This window comes from Fringilla coelebs, assembly GCF_963513975.1.
Source record: "Fringilla coelebs genome assembly, chromosome: 3".
Taxonomy (NCBI): Eukaryota; Metazoa; Chordata; class Aves; order Passeriformes; family Fringillidae; genus Fringilla; species Fringilla coelebs.
In genome coordinates, this window is record NC_140030.1 from 57,652,292 (window position 1) to 57,675,044 (window position 22,753).

At 39.7% G+C, this 22,753-nt stretch overlaps 1 protein-coding gene across 1 annotated transcript; it reads left to right on the forward strand.

Annotated features, from left to right (window-relative positions):
- The first annotated feature begins 1,099 nt into the window (after nt 1-1,099).
- Nucleotides 1,100-21,041, forward strand: LOC311151779 (plasminogen-like). The gene is made up of 18 exons (XM_084202441.1): nt 1,100-1,230; nt 3,406-3,512; nt 6,351-6,465; nt 7,309-7,448; nt 8,043-8,163; nt 8,295-8,413; nt 9,268-9,430; nt 9,996-10,126; nt 10,887-11,052; nt 11,804-11,970; nt 12,859-13,007; nt 14,459-14,552; nt 16,115-16,235; nt 16,956-17,030; nt 17,370-17,510; nt 18,597-18,703; nt 19,543-19,688; nt 20,456-21,041. The coding sequence occupies exons 1-18, from the start codon at nt 1,154-1,156 to the stop codon at nt 20,615-20,617; spliced, it is 2,301 nt and encodes a 766-aa protein (XP_084058567.1). The 5' UTR covers nt 1,100-1,153; the 3' UTR covers nt 20,618-21,041.
- The last annotated feature ends 1,712 nt before the right edge of the window (nt 21,042-22,753 follow it).

A 22,753-nucleotide genomic window follows, 5' to 3' on the forward strand; every position in this document is an offset into this window, starting at 1 on the left:
TCCTCTCTGCAGCATGGCTGTTACTCCTTAGATTCCAGTCATGGTCTGGTTCATCCCCTGTCTGCCTTTTATTCAGCAATTGCGTAAGGCCAGGCACAAAAGCACAGAGCAGGACTGAGATGTCCTGCAGTGACCAGGGGCCAGGGTGCCTGTCTGGGGTTGAAACCCTTCAGAACAGGTAACTCCCAGGGCCAGATATTCGTCAGAAGAGTCATAAGCTCCACTGATAAAGAAACTGTAAAAATCATAGGACTCGTGCAACTCCATGACCCTGCAGCTGGAAGTCATGAAAGTCACTGTGCTATGCACTAATTCTGAGATTGCAGAGCTGTAACAGGAAAATACTAAATGCCAAAGTCCTTTACAAAGACTGTTCTTGAACACTTTTTTGAGTTTACCATTAAACATAGCTGTATTTTTAGTATCCTATATATTTGACACACAGCTGTAGCCCAGAGGTTGTTAGGTGAATTTATTTACCAGTTCAGTGTCTTGTCTTAATGCATTGCAATGGAGGCTAACAACTGCCACCTCGATTCTGGAGTAAGTTCAGTACAGGGTTATTTTGAAAATGACAAACTGAATGTCTGACAACCCCAGTGACCTGAGGGTGGTTTGTTTCTTTTAAGAGTAGGAGCCTTTGAAAGGAGGTGGCTGATAAATCTGAAGTCACTCTATGTGGATAGATGGACAGCAAGGGACAAATGTTGTTTCACATCTTTCTTGAGCCCCATTTCTCAGCTTTGTCCAAAGTATGCATGGCCAAGATTTTCTTTCTGAAACACCTCACTTTTTTTTGCTCCTTGGGTCATCTTTTGTGCTGCCATTACTTTATACCATAGGTTTGTGTTATCACTGTTCAAGCCATTTCTCTGTCCTGCCTTACACTGGGTTTTCAGTGATGCTACCTTTTGCCATACCAGGAAGGCATTTTAGATTTACCCATGTTTTGTCACCATTAACCCAGCTATTCCAGTAATTAAATGGTGATGTCACATGACTAGATGTGACATGACAAAGAATTTAATGTGAGAGTTTGAAATAAATCAAACCATCATTCCCATTTTCACTCCTTTCTCTCTTTTTCCTTTTAGTGCAAGGAAGCGTTCTAGACAGCTATGTGAAAACAGAGGGAGCTTGGTTGCTCAACGCAATGAAGCAAGTTTATAGAGCAAATAGTGATGAAGAATGTGCAGAGAAATGTGAAACTGAAGAAAAGTTTGCTTGCAGGTAATTTCCACTGGTTCCCACATATATCTTTCATTGCAAGTGATGGAACAATATGCCTTTTTTATCTGCAGTCTGAACTTTCAAGGGTTTCCTTATGAATATGTGGGGGGTTGAGGTTTGCTGGAAAAACAAAAAAATGTGCACAAAGAGAATGCCTGGGACATATAGATGAAGAGAGAAAAAATGGAGAAATTAGGAAAGTTATGTTGAATTTTTATTGAAAAACATTACTTATATAACATATCTTGATGCACAGCTTGACATGCTGCAAACCAGCTTGGCATGGTTTTATCAAGACTCTTGCACTTCTTCTGCAACAAGGAGTCATAATTAATTTCTTGGAAATTTAGGACAGCAATAATGGCATTAATTTTTGTCATTCCATCGCCTAACTTCCAGAGAAATCCGTTATTCTGAATTTTTAATGGAATAGAATTTGGACTTGGGTAACTTCTATTTACTTTGAGAAGGTGATGGCCACCTAAACCCTAATGATTCTAAACCCTTTCAGCAAGTCCTCTCGCTGCACCTGCATTAACCAGGTTTAAGGGGCTAGAAAGCATGAAAGATGTTGATGAACCTCTATTGTTGGCCTTTGCTCAGGTTTCTGCCCCACTGGAGCCCATTGCTCTGAGCCTAAAGCTGCTGGATCTCCTGTGCCAAAGCCTTGCAGCCCATTGAGCTCCAGCAGTGCAGCAGGAAACTGGGGCAGTGAGGAGAGTTGTCCTTTGCTGTGGTGGGAGGCAGTCTGCACCTATGGGGCAGAGGTGTTGTCTCTTCCAGTGTAGCACTTCTGCAGCATGCCTTTCTGAGCTCAGCAGAGTGATTGCCTGAAGTGCTGTTTCAAGCACTTGGTTTTACATAATGCTTTTATTCAAGGCAGGGATACAATGGTCCTGACTTCTTTAATGTGTTTTGTAACTTTGGGTTTTAACTCCAAAGAGAAAATGAGACTTGTTATAAAAAGGTGTAACCCTGAAGGATGACAGGGGTCTGCTGACTGTATGAAACACCACCAATTCCCCTTGATCCATCTTCATTCTGAAAACCACAAAGAGGGCAGAGCCACAGTAGCACGTGGCTCAGGAGAGTAGGGAGGAAGGCAGAGAGGGCATCTGTATATTCAGATTATATATTTACAGTTGGCAGGAAATTAATGTTCCCTTTTGAGGCATATTCAGACACAGTATCATTCCTTAGCTTCTGCCCTGGGGTCTAAGCCTGCCATCACTTGGCACTGGAATGACATCAGGTTAATGCCTCCTTAATTAATTATGTGAGATCTATTACAACCAAGCAAGAACAGGTGCTGTCTGGCAGGAAGGATTTGAGAGGAAGAAAGATAAATGTTAGTTAGAGCTTAAGACCATGCAGCACTGCAGCATCCTCACATCAATGCTTCTGACCAATGTGTTCAGATCAATACTTCAGACTTATTCTCTCACTTTAGAGTGGATTGGGCCATGCTCCTTAGTTACTTTCCTACTTACAAATTTAACATTACTGACAGCTTAATTGGCTTAATTTGGGTAACAGCTTTCCTGGTATGGATCTACCCACTGGATGCCATGCTGCTCTTGCTCTTTTTTTTTTTTTTTTTTTTTTTTTTTGTAGTCCAGAAAAGCCAGCTGTAGGAATTATTTAGCCTGTCAGAATTTTCCTTAGATGCTATTCTAGAGGCTACACCATCTGCTTCAGTTTTGCAGTTTACAGAAGGCTATGACTTATGAAGTCCTTACTCTCAGAAGAATTACCACAAGATAATTTTAGGTCCTGGATTGTGTTTTGCCTGCTCCTTGGTAGCTGCCACGTACTGTGCAGTGTCTAACTCCTTGAATGACTGCTAATATTTTTAAAATTAGGTCAAGGTGCCTTGTTTATTTATCCCCTTCAACATGGTCTCTTGAACCTCTGGCAAGTTACAAATCCCTTGTTATAATTTCTTCTTGTAGTTCCTTTTCAACCTAGGTTTCATATGAACACTTAGAAGTTCAAAATCACCACTGAAAATGTGAGCTGCAATACTCAGTGATTTGAAAACATTTCTCAGTCTTAAATATCACTGAACTGACGTGTTTGATAAAATGACAACTGAATACTCAAAAATGTTTTCAGGAAAGTAAGCATATATTCAGTATTGTTTCTTACATTGCTTTCTCTTCTTAAATTTAACAGGGCCTTCTTATTTACCAGTAAAGACCAGCAGTGTTTAACATTGACAGAGAACACCAAAACAGCAATGGTATTCAGAAGAGCAAATGCAGTTCTTTACGAAAAAAGAAGTATGTCTATATATATATTTTTTTTTGTTGTTGTTGTTATTGGATTTTGGTTCAGATAAAAATTGTCTATTTTTATAGTATTTGTATATTGTTGTATGATGTTCATACTCTTCAGTTAATTAATTTAGTGACATTTTTATCTCATTCTTATTTTTATGATGTAATTAATTGATGTGGTGAATTTTTGTGTTCCTTTTTTTACATGTTTTATGAATATTTTTGTCATAGATGAGGATTATTTGACAGAAATGGTCTCTAATGGTCTCTAATTCTTTCTGAAAATAGGAAGTGTGTCTCTGAGGAATGGCAGCTATCCAATTTTTCAAAAATTCTCCCCTTATGCCAGATGCAAGGAAACAATTGGGTTTTAAGACTATTTTTGAATTGTATTATCAAGTCTGGAGCTCTTGCTGTATACAGGGAAGAAAGAATGTGGTTTATTTTTAATGTCACATAAATTTCATTGTGCTGTTCACTGACTTGAATAATACAGTAGTACTTTAGTAATACAAAATGAACCAGGTTCTCAGCTGCTGACAATCGTGGAGTGGTTTTGATGGGCCAGTTTCTAAGCAAAAGGCAAGAATCTCAAAAACTTGACAGTAAATACCCATGAGATCCAGAGAAATGCATCTTTACTTCTCTGTTGACCTTGGTAGCTCTCCCCTCCCTGTGGGCTAGACAGTGTCTCTAGCAGCTGCAAGATTTTAGATAGTTGTTCCACAGCTTTAGCTGGATTGCAGCTGAACATTCAAATGAGATTTTGTACAGGCACTGTGGATAAGTGCATGATAAGGAAGATAAGGAGGAATTTTTTCACAGAAAAGTGTGTAGGTACTGGGCCACCTTGCCCAGAGAGGCTGTGGAGCCTTCACCCTTGCAGATATTGGCTGGACACAGCTCTGAGCAGTCTCACCTTAGAACCTGAACTGCTATTTCTGGGGCTATGGACCAAAGACAACTGAGGGTCCTTTTCAACCCAATATTTTCTGAAGCCTTTGGCCAGCTGCATTTTTTCTGCAGGTAATTTAATATTTAGAACATTAGTTCTTTCATTATACACAGAAGCAGGTGGGAATTTCCTTACATCACAAATAAGTAATACTGAGAAGTCTTCTGCAGTTCTTATTTAGAAGGAAAACTGAGTGAATCAATGAATAAGTAACAAAGCTAAAGGATTGTATGAGTTACATGTAAATAATTGCATTGGTTTTTCTTACTGTGATCAGGAGCTAGACTGCAATTTTGGTTTATTTTCGAGACATCCCATGGATTTACTGAAGTTAGAACCTGGTACTTCAATACTCATTGGGGATTTGTTGCTACATGTTTTGGGGCCATAGACATGTGTTTTAGCTTCTTGAAATAACAGAAACACACCACTAAGAGTGTGAAAAACTGTTGTAGGACAAAACCAAAATTTCCAAAAATTGCACCTCTGCCTGCAAAAACCAAAAGATGGACCTTGGTATCATAAGCATCAAGTACATAATCTACTGTATATGTGTCAGATGCTGTCTGTGTTGCTCATTTTTGTAGCTACAGTAATTTTTTCTGTCTAAGCAATTATTTGATGAGACCTAGTTGCAATTTATCATTGTGTTCAACAAAAAGGATGACAATTACTATAAAACTGAATGTTTCACAAGTTATTTCTTTTAATAGTATGTGCTATAAAATACAAAGTTAATTGTCTCTGACTTACAGTAAAAGTAACAGGAATTAAAGCTGCATTTGGGAATTGTTACCTACATATCTGTCTGGAAATAGTTAACCCAAGGGACATGGGTTAAGTTTGGGGATCAAAGTTAGAAATCAGAAAGGAAAAGCCCTGAAGGTTATATAAACGGTCAAAAGTTTACACAAACAAAAAGAGTCAGCACTTGACTGATTCAATGCTCAGTGATCGAGGGGTTTAATGTTATTTTATTGCAAAATTGTTTGAGGGATCCAAATGGCTTCCTGCTAAAGTTTCTAGAGTAAACTTGCCTCTATATATACAATGAAATAAAAGCATTCTTAAGGGTGCATCTGTAAGTTCAGGTCTAAAATATCAGCCCTCAGGAAAGCTGAACCATATTTTGGAATCAAATATTAGTTCTTTTCACTGTGGGCAAGACAGATCTGTGTAAAATGGCATTATTTCTCCAGATTTCTGTTAATCTTCTGCTTGTATGTCAGCTTTGTTAGAATTTTGATGCTGAGAAAAACTGTTGCAGAACTCAGTCTCTACTGAGTATTCAGTTTGGACACTACTTAAAAACAGTGAGGCAAACCAGGTCACTACCTAAAAGAGAGATTGCTTCCCCAGGGAAATGGCAAATGAGTTTCCTACTTAGTTTTCTGAGCCAGAGGACACGTAGCCTGGCAGTGACTGTCCCTAAACTGCAGCTGTCTTGTCTTCAGCTGAATTCAGGTGACCATCATTAAAGATCTGATTTTAATTACTGTGCATAACTATAATAACCTCATAGGAGGTAAGAAAAAGAGAATGTGTTTCTATTTTGTTATAGTATCTATTTAAATGTTTAAAGTGTATTTCATTTTTTAAATCTACTATGGTGTGTTCCCAAAATAACTGGGCTTTGTTACACTTACTTCTCTGGAATTCTGGTGTAGAACTTCTTTTGCTTTCCCCGTACATTTTTCAGTTCCAATTAAGTGAACTTAGACATTGGCTATCTAGCAGGCTTTTACAATGTAAAATGTCTAGTTTTGAGAACATAAGAAAGTCAAAATATGATCAAACATATTTAAGTGTGCTGGCATGAAAATGGATTTTGTGTTTCAGAATCCAATGGATATGTCATGATACTGATTAAGCACATATCATTTCAGTATATCTTCTAGAATGCAAGGAGGGAAAAGGAGTGGATTACAGAGGAACAGAAGCCAAAACTCAGAAAGGTGTGAAGTGCCAGAAGTGGGCTGATAATGCCCCACATAAACCAAAGTAAGGTCTTTTCATATCTGTTTATATGTTTTTCTGAAATTTTGTCAAGCCATACATGTGTGCTAATTTGTCTTGTAAGCAATTTTTTTGGTGTTAGAAATCTCCTTATAAAATATTTTTCTGTACCTATCCAGAATAAGATAATTCTCCAATCTGAGTTATTACACAGAGACCTCTAAGTGGTGCTACATGATCAGTAGAGACACTGTCAGTCTTGGCAGTCGCCATTAAATTTTATGGGCTTTACATGAGCAAAACACTAGACAGAGAAACATCCGGGTCTGCTGAAATCAGAATTTTTCATTTGTCTCACCAGAGCAAGAATTTCTCTTGGCTAAAGGTATAACATGTGGCAGATGAGATAGAGGTGCATCATTTTATCAGTGAATCCACAATTAACAAGGCAGTATTTCTTGTATTTAATAAAAAACCCCTAACTGCGTTTATTTAGTAACCTTCTATTCAGAAGCTATAGCATTCAGGTTACAGAGGACTCTCACATTTCAGCAAGTCGTTCTCATTGTGTCTCCCAGGGAACATATCCCAGAGGAGGCAGTTGCCTACATGCCACACGGTACCCTGCCTGAGCAATAACTGCTGGAAACCAATAGCTAAAGAAAATGCACATATTAAGGGCAAAACTGGCCAGAGCCACTGTATTTCTTGAAGTCTATCATTGTAGCACTTCTAATGCTTCAGCAATTGCACACAGTAACTCTTCGGGGCCGTCTAAAGACCAGCATCTACAAAATTGTCCTCAGATAAAGATTTTAGTTTTAGAGTCCTCAGCTGAATAATTGGGACACTTTCCTTATTCTGTAATCCCATTTATTTCTGTTCCAGTTACACGCCTGAAAAATATCCCAATGCAGGACTGGAGGAAAACTACTGCAGAAATCCTGACAAGGATGAAAAGGGACCCTGGTGTTACACAACAGATCCGGATACCAGATTTGACTACTGTAACATCCCTGAGTGTGAAGGTCAGGATACACGTACTGACTTCTTTCCAATTTTTGCAAGATGTGTTCAAGAATGTAAAGCTATTCAGACACTTTTATTTTCAATTGAGCATTTATTTCAAACTTGAATTTAGTTCAACATGAAATTTTCCAAAACTTTTTAAACATCAACAAGGAAGATATCAAAAGACCCTGAAAACATCAACACGGAGATTTTTTTCCCTAGATAAAAAAGGCATATGGTGTATTCATATATCATAAAATTAGAATTGAACAAAATGACAGTTGCAACTGCAGAACTCAATAAAATGTGACAGTAATAAAGTACAGATTTTAAATTATATCTCAATAGATTCAATTTAGCTCTTTTAAAGCCTGTAGTCTATAATGTTGTTTTGGGGGGGAGGGTTTCATGGAATACTACAAATGTAATCAGCTTGTTAAAGTCATCTTACCAAGGAAACTAAGCTTTTACTTTGCCAAAAAATGGCCGTACTTCAGCCTTGTGCTCTGATCAGGCTCTTGTGCTTCACGTGAGACAAGTGGCAATGTTTCTGGATGAGTTCATCAGAGGTTTTCTGTCTCTCTTGTCCTTACTCTGTTTTGTTCCTACAGTAGAGTGCATGCACTGCAGTGGAGAAAACTACCATGGAGTAGTTGCAACAACAACGTCTGGACTTGAGTGCCAGCGCTGGGACTCCCAGCTACCTCACTCCCATGGATACCTCCCAGAAAAGTGAGTCAGGTTCTGTGATGGTCTCTTTATCACCAGTGGTGGGCTGACGAACGCCCTGCACCAGACAGGAGAATTGTTACAGCTATTAGGAGTGTGTCTTAAAACCTAAAAATCTTATTTCTCTGGTTCAGTTTTCCAGAGAAGGATCTGAAGAATAATTATTGTCGTAATCCTGATGGAGAACCTCGGCCCTGGTGTTTCACTACCAGTCCAACTAAACGCTGGGAATATTGTGACATTCCTCGTTGCAGTGAGTCTGGCTTGTAGGCTTCTTCCAGTCAGAGTGGTGTGAGGATCTAGAACAAACAGAAGAGGTCCCAAAAATAAAGAAAACTATAAAAGACAGCTGAATTTTATTTCAAAGAAAAAAATTAATCACTTTAAAATGAACTTCTGATAGCTTTATTGAGGCTAGACATTTCTGTCATAGGCATTTCTAATGGTTTTGTCTGGAGCACATCTCCCTTCCTTGATGTGTTTTCCTATGACCAGGCATTTCTGCTTTTTCTTCTCTTGCTCCTCTTTTGATTCCAAGAAGTTTCACTCTTCCTGAAAATACTTTGGCTTTTGCTTTGCGCTTCCAAATGAATTCTCCACCTTTTCAGTTTTCTTTTCCCCTGAAGGCCTTGCCACTATACTTTTTCTTGGGACGTCTCACTAGACCTCATCTTGCTGTCTCTCACCAGTCAGAGTATGTCTGTTTTACACATGCACCTGTCTGTATCACTGATGGGCCAGACACTTTCACCCCAGTTTTCTTCACAGTATTACCGCTTGCTCGCTTTCAGCTCTGTTCTTACGAGGCTGCTAGAATTTTCACATCCTGACTTTTGTGTCCCGTCTTGTATCCTGGCCGCTGTAAAGGGGCAGATGCAAATGCCCTTCAGGCAGCCTGACTGCTTGTGAAGAACTCAAAATGGGAGAAAGATATCTTTAGATCTCTTATCTGCCTTTTGGACTTTTCAAGTATTTTGATATTAAGCACTTACCTGCAAAGAAATCTAAAAAGCCCACTTGATTATAAAGATCAGAGTGGTTTGTTGGTTTAGTTTTTTACTATATCTAGAAGGCACTGATTAATTTCTCTTCCTTTTTCTGTAACAGCAACACCCCCACCACCTCCTGCACCAGGACGCCAGTGTCTCTCAGGAAGAGGAGAAGACTATCGAGGCACAATATCTGTTACTGAATCAGGAAATACCTGTCAGCGCTGGAGTTCTCAGTCTCCCCACAGACATGCTCGCACTCCAGAAAACTATCCCTGCCAGTAAGTGAAACCCCTCTGTTACTCTGTGTCCATGAGAAATACCAAGTCTCAAAATTACTTCAGTTTTCTTCATCTGTATTGCAAAGTCCTTCAGTTACACCAGCATTCGTCACCTGCTGGATCTCATATTTTCATTTTTGTCATACATTTCTTTTTATTGACTTCTTTGTTCTTGAATACAGGTGTCTCCTCTTCTGACTTTCAAGTTCTTCTTGGCTGACTCCTTCCCTCCTCATTTCATCCTTTTACTGTACTTGCTCAGATGAAACCATGTGGAGTAAGAAGGGTACAGCTATGACATTTGCTTGGGGCTAGATTCTTTCACCCTAGACTCTCTCTGCTGTGCTACTCGTGACTTCAAAGTATTACAGTCTCTTAATTCATCCATCAGCTGTGCAGGTATCTGGTTTAGCACATCCGAAACACCAGCGAATTATTGCAATTATTCATGTAACAAATGGCATCAGTAAATACATTAAACTAGGCAGCAAGAGATTCTCCATTTGTTCATAACTTTTAACAGATTTCCAAGACAGACTTTGATCAGTCAACTTTTCTGTTCTAGGGGCCTAGATGAAAACTACTGCAGAAATCCTGATGGTGAGAAGAGACCATGGTGTTACACCACCAACACATCTGCCCGGTGGGAGTATTGCAACATCCCCTCCTGTGACAGTGCTGAGCCAGAGGCCCCTGGTAAGAACAGAAGACAAGTCGAAGTGAAGGGCCATCATGGTTTATTTTGAAAAATCTTGTGTGACTCTGCTCAGTTGCATTGCTGCTGTCACTGTTGGCATTGCCGTGTCTAGTTGAGCTCCTGGGTCTGATGTGGAGCCCAGGCTGGTGTGTTCAGTCTGGTGGCCAAGTGCAGAAGGTTTTAAGTCAGCTGCTGTCTCAGATCACAAAATTTTGCAGTAAAAGAAGTCTTTTCCTTTTGCCCAGTGGTGGTTACCTCCACCAATAGATTTTTAAATGCTCCATGGAAAAGTTAGTTAGCTTTACATGCCACTTCCTTAAAAACTGAGTGTGTAGCAAAACCTGAGATAATTTAGGAGCATTGAACCAAGACACCATAGAAAACGATGAGAAGAAAACTCTCCTTACACAAGGTAGTCTTGTTCCACACATAGTTGTATGACAAAGACACAGGCAGCCTCCATCCTGAAAAAAATTTGGTTCATATCTTAACTATTTGGCTTGTTATCTGAAATAAATCCCCATGTGTGACAGGAAAATTAAGTATAAGTGCTTTTAATCTAGCATATAATATAATTTTTGGAAGTATCTTTTGAAATATTCCTTTTGATCTACTGTCTGGGAAGGATTCCGTTGCAGTGGGCATGTTGTGGTGGTCAATGAGATACTCTGGTTTCTTGTTTTCTGTTGTCCATCTATGTTTAATTATCAATATCAAAGTGTTAAGATGCAAGAGATTGTTTTCTGTTATTCACTACAGCTGTTGATGTGCCTGAGCAGGCTGAAGTTACTGAGGAGTGCTATCAGGGCAATGGGGTGACTTACCGTGGTACAGCTTCTTTCACTCGCTCGGGAAAGAAATGCCAAGCCTGGAGCTCAATGTCGCCACACCGGCACAACAAAACGGCAGAGAACTTCCCAAATGCGTACGTGTGTTTCCCATTTCCAGGTTTCATTGGACAGTGGTCATTCGTGAACTTGTTTTGATTTGCATCATCATTGCATAGCAATGATTATAAAGCTGGGAAGGGAGTGTACTAGATAAAAAGAATCCCTTCCTTTTCTTCTTTTATATTGGAAACATTTTTTATTCACTTCATCTTGAAAGAAACCAGAGGTGTCACTATTATACTTTAGACTAATTAATTGTGTGTGTTTCTATATTGCTTCTAAGGCAATTCATAATTATAATAAATTTTCCCTTATGCTGAAATGAACTGTTTCTATGCATTAATTTATTCATGAGATTGTCTTTGCTTCCTAGTCTGCAAGTCATTAAAACTTTGAAGAAGGGATAGATTGTTTTCTTATTCCTAATATTTATCACTTATTTTTTCCAAAATGTAAAAAACTATTCCTTTTTAAAAACTATTGCCATATTTAAAAAAAATAAAATAAATTATATCTTTGCTATACATGTATGCATTTACTTATCTGGATTTTTAAATTATATTCTACTTTAAGTGTTAATCAGTGAATAAGTATTTGCATATTTAAATATTTAATGTATGTGTCCTGATTTCTTTCTGCTGTAAAAATGATTTCAACTGGCCATGACAGAATGTACATGATAAATGGTACATGCTAACTCTGAAGCAGATCTGCTTTCTAAATGTTCTTTTGAGCTCTCCCCAGGGCAATGGCACAGATAGGAATATAATATGTTTGCATTTGCAGGGGCCTGAGCCAAAATTACTGCAGAAACCCGGATGCCGACAGCCGTCCGTGGTGCTACACCACCGACCCCAGTGTGAGGTGGGAGTATTGTAACCTGAAGAAATGTGACGACCAGGGGCTACAGACTGTACCTAAGCCTCCTCAGACTACAGAGGAAACAAACCGTGGTGAGAATACTTTCAGCTTCCCCAGAAATGCTCATAACCAGGAAGCTGGTTTTTATGGAAACACCTCCAAGAATTTAATGAGGATGAAATACAGGAAACTCTAAATAAATACAGAATTTAATTCTGAGCGTTTTTGTAGAATTTTATAGCAGAGTTTCTGCATTAGATTTTAGGCTAATATCACATCTTTTACCTGCTACATCTGGCAATATTGGAAACACAAGAAAGAAGGGGACTACTAGTCTCCACACTACTGTGGGAGGGCAACTAGCAATGACAGAAATGGAGCAGTGATGGCATTTTGCTGGCACCTGCTCCAAAAAGTCTTTTTCTGTGCCATGCTTTCACATTTCTAGGGTTCCACTTACCATCAGAGGACAGCTGGCTTTTTTTGATTCAGTTCAGATGCAACTCTGTTATGCAGTAGATGGTCAGAGTACTGCAGCTTTCTTTTTATAATTTTTTTTTTTGCTATGACATATTTTACTGATTAGAAGGTTAATAATTTTGGCTAAATACATGTTACTGCATTTTACCTACTAATGTGACATTGAACAGATATCAGTGTCTGCAGGGAAAATACTTTATGAGTGCATGGTCTTTGTAGTCCTGATTTTTGGAGTCTTGAAGGATTGACTGAATGTAAGCTTCTTTTATTTATGACTTGTGTGATCATGAAGAAAATTTTTAAGATGCAAGGAAATGAAAATATCATTGTTAGTCATCCTTGACAACATGTAGCCCTTCTTTCCTCATCTACATAATATGTAGGATGTGTAAATTATAGTAGTATTTCCTCAAATTTATCTCTGCTTCACCACCATGAAGTAAGGATGTGGCCCAACAGCTCACAGCTAACAACCATTTCCTTTCCTTCATTTTTCACAGAGTGCATTGTTGAAAATGGTGTCGACTACCGTGGCACAGTGGCAAAAACTGCAAGGGGCAGGACTTGTCAAGAGTGGAGCTCTCAGAAACCTCATAACCACGAGTATTTCACTCCCACAACTCATCCAAGAGCAGGCCTGGAAAAAAATGTAAACAACTGTTCATTTAATACTTGTTGTCATTGAGCTCTTCCTGTCTTTTTCAGGGTCCCTCAGCGAGCATTTGGTGACAGGTCTTTGTTAATTTCTTTTCCTCAGTTCAATCTAAAAACCTGATCATGATAATTGTTACTGACATGACCAGTGTGGTCACTGTGGGACACAGAGATGCCCAGAAGCTCTACTGAATGCTTCTGCAGCACATCCAAGGGGCTTCAGATGGGCACTTGCTTCTCCTCACTACTGAGGACTAACCAGAGCTGGTCTGTGGGCAATGCCTCTGTCTCCTCTGATAGAAAGAGCGCCTGGGCTCATAGATTTCAGTAGTACCAGGGACAGGTGACGTGGTGATGAATTCAATGTTTGCTTGAGATACATAGCTCATGGATTGTAGCCCCCCATTCCCCAATAATTCCCTTTCAGCCCTCCAGCTTCTGCCACAGCCCTTTATTCAGGGCTGTGTACCTGACCATCCTGGAAGCCAATATCCCTTTCTAACCTTCAACTCCCTAGTCCTAACAAATGTACTCATCACCAGTTCTTTAGACTTGTAACATCCCATTTACAGTATTTCCCTGATTTGTGACAAGCTTTGTATGTGATATAAAGAGCTTGTTTGATGTTGACTGTTGACAGCTTGAGCTATTTTTTTACCGGGTAGATGACTTTAGAACTTGCTTTAGTCAATTCTTTGATGGCATCACATACCCTGTATTGAATTCCAGATTGGGGAAACTTCCCCTGAAAAGCTGCCTGTCATAAATTCTTTGGTTTTGCATTTGTCAGGGGCTATTGGTAGTAAATATTTTCTCCTTTTCTCTAAGACATGGGATATGTTTCAGGATAGGGAAGGGAACTAGAAAAGATACCTGGTAGCATGCAGTTGTGTGAGGTGTCTGTTCTGAGCAGGGACCAGTCAGTATGCCCAGGGAAAACCTAGAGAGTGATTCAGCTAACCAGCACCTGCATGAGGGGAACACTGCAGCCCTGCATCACCGCAGGCATCATCAGGTTGAGCAAGAGCAGCTTACACAACACTCACTTGTCCCTGAGTCATACAGCCAGAGTGGGTGTGGAAAGACCTCAGGACTGATCCTACTGCTCCTGTTTACTGCAGGGAAAGCAGAAGTATTTTTGGTGCCTTAGAAGGCTTCATCCAAAGTCAAGATCTCCTAATTTTTGAGATCTCAGAAATACAAGGTTGCCCTAGTGAAGCTTAATGTCTGAAGACAGTTGAGGAAGTCTGATTTTTATTATCCTTTTCCAAAGTCACAGAGCAAATGGAAAAATGAAATATATTTTGACAAAAGGAATGGGAAATCACTTATAAAAATGAAAATAAAAAATATTTCCCAAATTTTGTTTTATTTTATTTTAAAGCTTTAATTGGTTGGCCTTTTTATTCCCTGGTTAATAGCTGGTGCCTTTGTTCTTTGTTACAGTATTGCAGGAATCCTGATGGAGATGTGAATGGACCTTGGTGCTACACAACAGACCCGAGAAAAGCCTGGGAGTACTGTGACATTCCCAAGTGCCGTAATTATTCCTTTAAAAACTAGTGACCCCCTTCCCCTTAAGGACTAGTGTCTCCCTTTCCTGTACCTTTTTATAACAGCTGGAGAGTACTTGCTGTTTAGTCTGAAAGATTGATCTAAGTGCAATAGATATAGATTACAAATTAAGGCTCTTGGGAAATGATGTTCTCAGGGTCTGTGTCTGAAGACTTAAGATTGGTCTTCCTTGAAAGCCCCAAATACACCACAAGATATGGAGGCTACTGAAGCTTATGGGGTTTTGTCATGTGTTTCAAAATGGGCAGTTCCAGCAGAAATTTTACCTGCCCCTGCCTGATCTCCTGGCATAACTCTGTGTGAGGCCTTGCTGAACAAGGCATGCTCTTATACCAGCAAAATCTTTGCACTCCCTGCTCATGTGGCTCTGGTTCTGTTCTGGATGACAACCAGATTGTCCCTCCTCTGATATTGTACTGTATCTGATGACTGCAAAATGCACCTGACCCTAAATGTTTAACCAAATGCCCTTTGTCTTAATTGGTAGTAAACAAGCTCTGAATAAGGTGGTGCAACAAAGTGTACAGTGAGAAAGTTTTATGACATTTTGGTTTCCAGTCCTTTCATGTCTATCAGCAACAAAAGCTATGCTAGGAAGAGAGGTAGCTCTCAAAAGAAGGGTGACTTTCTTGCTGCTTTATCCCCTCAGCGATGAGCAGAAGAAAATGTGCTCAGATCAAAACCCAAAAACAGAGCACACAATAAAAAGAAAGTTGTTGTTGTAAACACACTGGACCAGTGAAAGTATTACTGCAGTGAACATGTTGGGCTGGGACTCTGAAAGAAAAAAAATCACATTTTCACGTCACTATTGTATTGTATTTAGGTGATCCATTTCTTCTTTAAATTAATGCTGGGGTTTTTTTGTTCAGAAGGTAATCTAAAGAACAGAGGCAACATGGGTTTTGCTTTTAATTTCATTAGTTACCTCTTTTTGCTGACAAAATTCTAAATTCTATGTTGATAAGACTCAGTTCACCAAGGCCAAATAAGACCTAGTTTATTTAATAACTCAGAGAGATCTAAGTACCAATTGATCTTAAGATAAGAGTTGATAAAATTTTGTTCCTCAGAGACAGCATTAGAATTTCATATGCTGAACCACCAAGATTAGTTTAAAACATCTGCCAATGCAACTTCTACACTGCTGATGTCCATAAGAGATCCTTTAAAAATGGTTGTAGAATTTATTTCTTTTTCCTCTCTCTTTTCTTCTCTTTCCCCTTCTGTTTTTGTTTTGGGTTTGTTTGGTTGGGGTTTTTTCTATCTGACTGTAGAGCTACTTGTGTGTAATTTGCTGGCCACTGAGAACTGTATGTGAAAAAAAAATTACTAGGCATTTTTAGGTGTTCCAGATGAAGGTGACCTAACAAAATATATGTGATTTATGGTATAGAATTACTTGAAGGGAATCAGAAGCTGAAGTGACAAATGCGACAGGTTCCCCTTCTAGTTCACTGGGTTCATTGTGAATATATAGCAAATCACTTAAGTTCCTTACAGAGATATTGTTTTCTTATTCTGAAGCTCCTCCTCAGTATGAATGTGGGAAATCCAAGTTCAGACCAAAATTGTGTGCTCAAAGGATTGTTGCAGGGTGTATTTCACACCCACACTCCTGGCCCTGGCAGATCAGTCTCCGTACCAGGTATGGTTATTCCCCATTACATTGGACTCTACATGCAAAGAAATATTGCCTCTCATACAGTGTTACAGTAAGTGGTTCAGGCATTCTAAACTTGATTTTCATTTAAAAATAGCTCAAAGCTAAACATTGTGCTATTCTTAAAGAAGGTCATTTAGACAACCAAGAACAACCTATTTTGTGACAAGTCAATTGTTAATTGTTAATTTCAAGAACATTTTCAGTAGAAGGCAAAATGAATTAAAATCTGTCACTATATTCTTCAACAGAATCAGTTTCCAGTGAATAAAAGCAACAATATGGCTTGTACACCTCTTGATCTGTCCTTCCATGTAAACATTTGATCCTACTGGCAAAATTATTAATAAAACTGGGAATCAAGGCCAGTTGCAGAGCTTTATGACTGTGATTAGAGCTAGAAAAAGTCAAAATCTCTAAAATGGTGAACCTCACTGCACACAGTGTTTTCCGGTAATAGAAACACTGACTAAGAATAAAGATCTAGGTGTTTTCATACAAAGCCTCCTAAAAATGTCCACGGATTCTTACTATCATTGTAAGAAGCATTATTATAGGAGAGAGAAGCATTTCTTAATGAAATTGTGGAGTAATGTCTTTAGTTTGTGAAGCCACACGTGTTGGAAATATTACCTGATAAATTACAGTAGGATTAACTCCCTTCTTAAACCACTGCCCTTTTCATGACATTTTGCTCTATTACAGTTTTGGCTCGCATTTCTGTGGGGGAACTCTGATAGATCCTAAATGGGTTCTTACTGCTGCCCACTGCTTAGAAAAGTAAGTATCTGTTACAGTCTCCCCCAGCAACTTCTTACATGAGATAGAAATAAACAGGAGAAACAGGAGACCTAATAACTAACCCAAGCTGGTTGCAAACAGCTTGCAAGCAGTTTAGAATTGAGCCAAGTCTATTTGTCTTTCATTAAAGCTGAATTTTGACTGTAAAGCAGAGTGACAGTGATAACTCCTGCCAATTTGATTTCCTGTGCCATTATAAGGGATTAAGTTTACTCCAAAGGTGGCTATCTGGCTTTGATGGAGCAAGGTGAACATTGTAAGTGGTCTCTGTTCTGGTTGTCTATTCATCAGCTCACCATGTGCAATCATTTCCAATAGGTCCTCACGACCAGCTGCATATAAAGTGTACCTTGGATTACACAATGAAAAAGCAGCAGAGCCATCGGTACAAATACGCGAGGTAGAGAAGTTGATCAAGGAGCCACGCAGAGCAGATATTGCCCTGCTCAAACTGAGCAGGTACCTTCTTACCTGAAGCACTCCTTTGTTCTCATGGGACAAGATGACTAAAAAGTGGACGCTGGTGTTGTAGAAATGAGTGTTTCTGTGTACTCTGTGTTCAATTAGTGATTTGAGACCTCCTCTTTCTTCCCTTTCTGCAGAGGCTCCAGGGTTTCAGAAAGGGAAAGGCTGCCTTTGGGAGGGGAGGAGGGCTAGGGACAGTTAGCCAGGCTGGAAATGCACTGGGTGTCAGCTGCTGCAAGGTGAGGCAGTGGCAGCAGAATAGCAGGAGGTAATGTCAAGGAGAGCTTTCAGTCTGTGTTTCTACATGCTTGATAAGGTAATGATGATTGAAACCTGCAATATTAACATGATGCCACTCCATGCTGTTTCCATGCTGTGGTGGGGGGATTTCCTCTTCCAGCAGGGCCGGCCAGTGGGCAGGCAAAGAGTTTGATGTAATGCCCAGTATGGCCCCTCTTGCATCTGTTTTCATTCATTGGAAATGCTCTCTGTGGAACTGTGCAATGAAAAGGAATTTGTCCATGCAGCTGCCAGCAGATGTGAATGTGTGGTGCTTGGGCTCTCAGTGCTGTGGCTGCAGTGTATGTCTGAAACAGATGCAAGGTCAGCTTAAAAATGTGGTCTTCTAAATGAGCTTTTGCTGCACCCAAAGGCAAGTCAGATGGCAAGCCAGATGGACTTAGGTTCTGCTGTGAGCCAAATGTCCTGACAGAAAGTGATTTAAAACCAGACTAGATGCAGAAAGAGCAATCTAACACCTACGTGTTAAATTATACCTTTTGTAATAGTTTTGTCATTAGGTTCTGTTTGCTATGCATTAGCCTAATTCCAAGCATTCTCCTGGATTATTGTTGGTTCTTTTTATGTCATTATCCATTTCAGACTTTTCTCTTTTGTGTATCACTTTCTGTGGGTTTAGAGGCTAAAAAGCAGTTTTGCATGTCAGGAAAAAAACTCAACTGAAACTAAGGATTTAAATTATAAAAGGCTAAATATATATAAAATCTTTTTAGAAACCTGAATTAGAACCTAGTATTAAGTATAATTGTGCTAATGATTTTTCCTCTTTGTTCATTTCAGACCAGCAGTCATTAATAATCATGTAATCCCCGTTTGTTTACCAAAAGAAAACTCTGTGTTAGGAGGAAGAGAGGAGTGCTATGTGACAGGCTGGGGGGATACAAAAGGTGAGACAGCATGAACACATTTAAAAGCTCCATGTTTGCAGACTGGTATATACTTGTATCCAAAGTGTGCCCTCTCTTGTGCCCCACACAAGCTATTCATGAAAAACTTGTTGCATCAAAATTCATCAAGTGCTGCCAAACTTCCCACTGTTTCTCTCTGACACTGATTTTCCTAAATCATTCAATGCCATATAAACTGAAAACCTCTAAGTAGATGCTACAAGAGGAGAAGCAGAGCTTAGGAGTCACTTCTCTCTCAGTCCATACGCTTTTCCCCAAAGTGGGCTTTTGCCCAATTGGATGGAAAGTTTTTCTAGATTTAGGTTATTTCTTAATCACATAAATGTGACTTTTCTCATGCTCTTGAGTGATTCTTCCTCCCAGCCAGGCTGGTTTGCATCTCACACAAATAAAACCCTCATTTTCAAAACCTCTTACTGTGTCTTGGTTCAGAAGTGTATTGGTACCTTCTCTGCCTCCTTGCCCATCATGCCATTTACTACTGTTTGCTTACTACCTAATTTCTTCTGCACAAAATTCAGATATAGAGAAATAAAATGGCTTGGGAATGACTCCCCCAAGTATCTGTGGGTACTGGATCCAAATGGATGTACTGTGAGAGCAGGAAGGTCAATGGTGGGTGGTAGAAGGTGTTAAGTACTGTAATGCTGATAATGCTTACTGATTTTGGTATATCTTCATATTGGGCCTGGGAAGTGTATGCACAGTGCACTCTATGCTGATTTTATTGCTTATCCATATTCTGATATTTGTGTGTTGTGAATATGATAATTACCTTTGTCATTCATTCTTTTTTCATCTCATTTTTATTTGCAAAGGTACTTCTGGTAAGGGCTTCTTAAAGGAAACTGGCTTTCCCGTAATCGAGAATAAAATATGCAACCGCCCTGAATTCTTGAATGGTAGAGTTAAACAGCACGAGCTCTGTGCTGGGAATATTCATGGTGGCACAGATACCTGCCAGGTAAGAAAGTCTGTCAGCATGAGAATCACTCGTAAGCACATTCAGATCGAATTTTTGGGCTTTAGAGGCCCAGAATTATCCTTGGGATGTTACCACACCACATGTATCTGAGCTGAAAAATGCTCATGTATTCTTCTCTTTCCTTGCTCCCTTGTCTGCTGCTGGGAAGTGGGGCAATTTTTCAGATAAGCCTGAAATCCAGAGCATGTGGTAATGCGCAGCTGCACAAGTCGGGTGTGTGGAAGCCAACTTAGAATGACAAAAGGCCTGATTTTCTTTCCCCAGGCCCCCTTGCTAGTCTCAGATAGATTACCTCCAGTGTCCAAGCTAGCTCAGTTAGCATCTCAGTTAGCAGTCAAGGAAGGATGCAGTGGAACCTGCCATGCAGGCAAAACAGGGGCCAAAGGAACTATGAACTTCCAAGTATCAGTGCCACAGGATCATCTAGCAACAAGAGAAACCCATGAAGACCTCAGAAAAGAGACTAAGGGAGGAAGCACAGTTCAAGTTGACCAGAGCAATCAGATTCTTTTTCAATAAATCCCCTTACTTCAAAAATAAATGTAACGCCTGGGTGGCATGAATAGGGCTTTTATTATAAAAGTGTTCAACAAAATGTATGGAAAACTCTTGCCTTGCTGGAATTCCAGTGTTTCCTTATAACTTCTGTGTCCTTTGCATGCAGGAGGTACTTCTACTTCTGTGCCTCCTGTGGGAAGGCCATGGGTCTGTCCAAGAAGGAATCATCCTGTTTTTTTGCTGTTTAGGGGGACAGTGGAGGACCTCTAGTCTGTCTGGACCAAGATAAATTTGTCCAACATGGAGTCACCTCTTGGGGCCTTGGCTGTGCCCAACCCATGAAACCTGGTGTTTATGTTCGAGTCTCCAACTACATTCCTTGGATTAAAAGTGTGATGGAAAACAACTGAAACTAGGTATGGACTGCCCTCTCCTGGAAAGCAGCATGCACGTCAGCAATGCAAGATTCCAAGTGCATTAAAGCTACAATCATTCATGAGAAAGCAAAATAAATACGATCATCCATTTTAAATTGCAATAAATTAGTAGTCATTGCCAGGAAGCCCAGCTGACAGTCTGTCACCCTGTTTCTATATGTTCTATAGTTTGTATGCTATATCTGACAATAGACTTACCCACCTCTGAAATACATGTTGAAAATTCCAACCTTAACTGTAACTGGACACCTGCATTTTAATTTTTTTTTAGCTCTGCAATGACATTTTCTTTTAAGGTCATCATTTTCAAGATGTTCTGCTTCTAACATATGAAGAAATGAGGATACTTTTTATTTTCTATGTGTTGTCTGAACCTATTACCAATTTGATGCTACAAACCAAAGAAGAATCTCACAGTACATATCTTATATGCCTGTGAAGTTTTATTGGATATATCTGATAGCATTAAATACATGGGATGGGAAAAAAAAGGAAGGAAACACATTTGGTTTGTGTTTACTTATTTTTTATCGTTACGGAAATACACGTGTCACAAAAGTATAAATGTTGCATCAAAGATATAAAACGATGAATTAAAAAACAGCCTCACCTTGGTTAGTCCTTAGTAAAGAAAAGAAAAGAAAATATCTATCAGTAGGTACCACAAATAGTGACAATGCATCTACATATTATAAAATTGTGTACCCATAGTGCCCATTTATTTCCTTGTATAAAATTATCTGACTAAATAATTGTTAGATGTAAATTTTTCTCCTCTAAAAGAAAATTATGTACACATGTGGTTATAGGGAGTGTAAGCTTAAACCTTTTGAAATGCTTTCCAGGGAAAGCTTGACTCATGCTTGCCAAAGTGAAACAATTGCTGACTATGAACTCCTGCTCACATCCTGCCTCTCTGGCAGATAAAGCAGGGAGCTCCCCACAGGCATCTGGAGACCCCCAGCTCTGGACGGGGTCCTTCTGGCATCCCCAGGATGTGCTGAGGCCATTGCAAGTAACACAGCTACTTCCTGGGCTGGGATTTGTCCTGTCCATTTTCTGCACTCCCAGACAAGCCAAACTCCACGTCATTTTAAAATTGTCTTTTTTTCTTTTTTTTTTTTTGTAAGCTTGCACATGCAGAAGGGATGTGTTGCATCCTAGAGTTTTGGTTTGATTTGTCTTTTTCTGCCAGTGCCTTAAAGGGAGATGAGAACTATTAAGCATAGTTAGGTGGTAGGGTGGTTTTGGAAGCTTCTACATCTGAAGTCAGGTTCTGGAAGATGAAATCATCTCAGGGCATTGCCTTTCTGAGCAGGAGCAGCTCTGATAAAGTACACACTGCCCACCTGTCTGGTCAGAGAGACCCACTGAGCACAAATACCCTCCTGCATATTTTCCATATATATCCACTTTGGTCATTAAGTCAGCCAAGAGATTTGTACAGTTCTTCCCTGACAACAGAAATTCTGTGTTGCAGCTTGGGCTTTAATTTATTAAGCTCTTCAGATGTGAACTCTTGAAGGCATGGCTAATACCTATCCATACAAGCCATAGACAGAAACCATTGGCCCTGCTCTCCTTGCCAAACTGGCTAGGGTTGCCTGGATATGCCTGAGTGACCACAAAAGTCCCACCTCATAATGCTTCAAACAGTGCCAGTTGTGATCCTTTCCTTCTGCAAGACTGTCAAGGGCAATAAAAATTGTCACTTTTTGTGGTAACCATTTGCACAGACTGGATAAAGTAACCCAGCACATGTAGTGGCAGTGGCACATTTGACCCAAAATAGCACTTCCATCTGTTTGTTGGTCCAAGAAACCTCTTTGCCAACGGGAAAAACAATGTTGGCTTTCTGAGGTCACATTGTTTGTGTGCATGTGGTGATGGTACAGAGTGACCCTTTGTCTCTTGAGTACCTCACATCTCTCACTGTGCCTCTGGAGGACACACGTGCAGGACAATTATAGCTGACAGACTTCAAGCCCTCAGTGAAGAGGTGCCTCTCACTGAGTGAGCTGGGTCACGACAGCCATTTTGGTGTCAGCACATGCATCTTAGGCATAGCGACACACACTATGCCTCCTGAGAAGCTTGTGGCACTTTCCT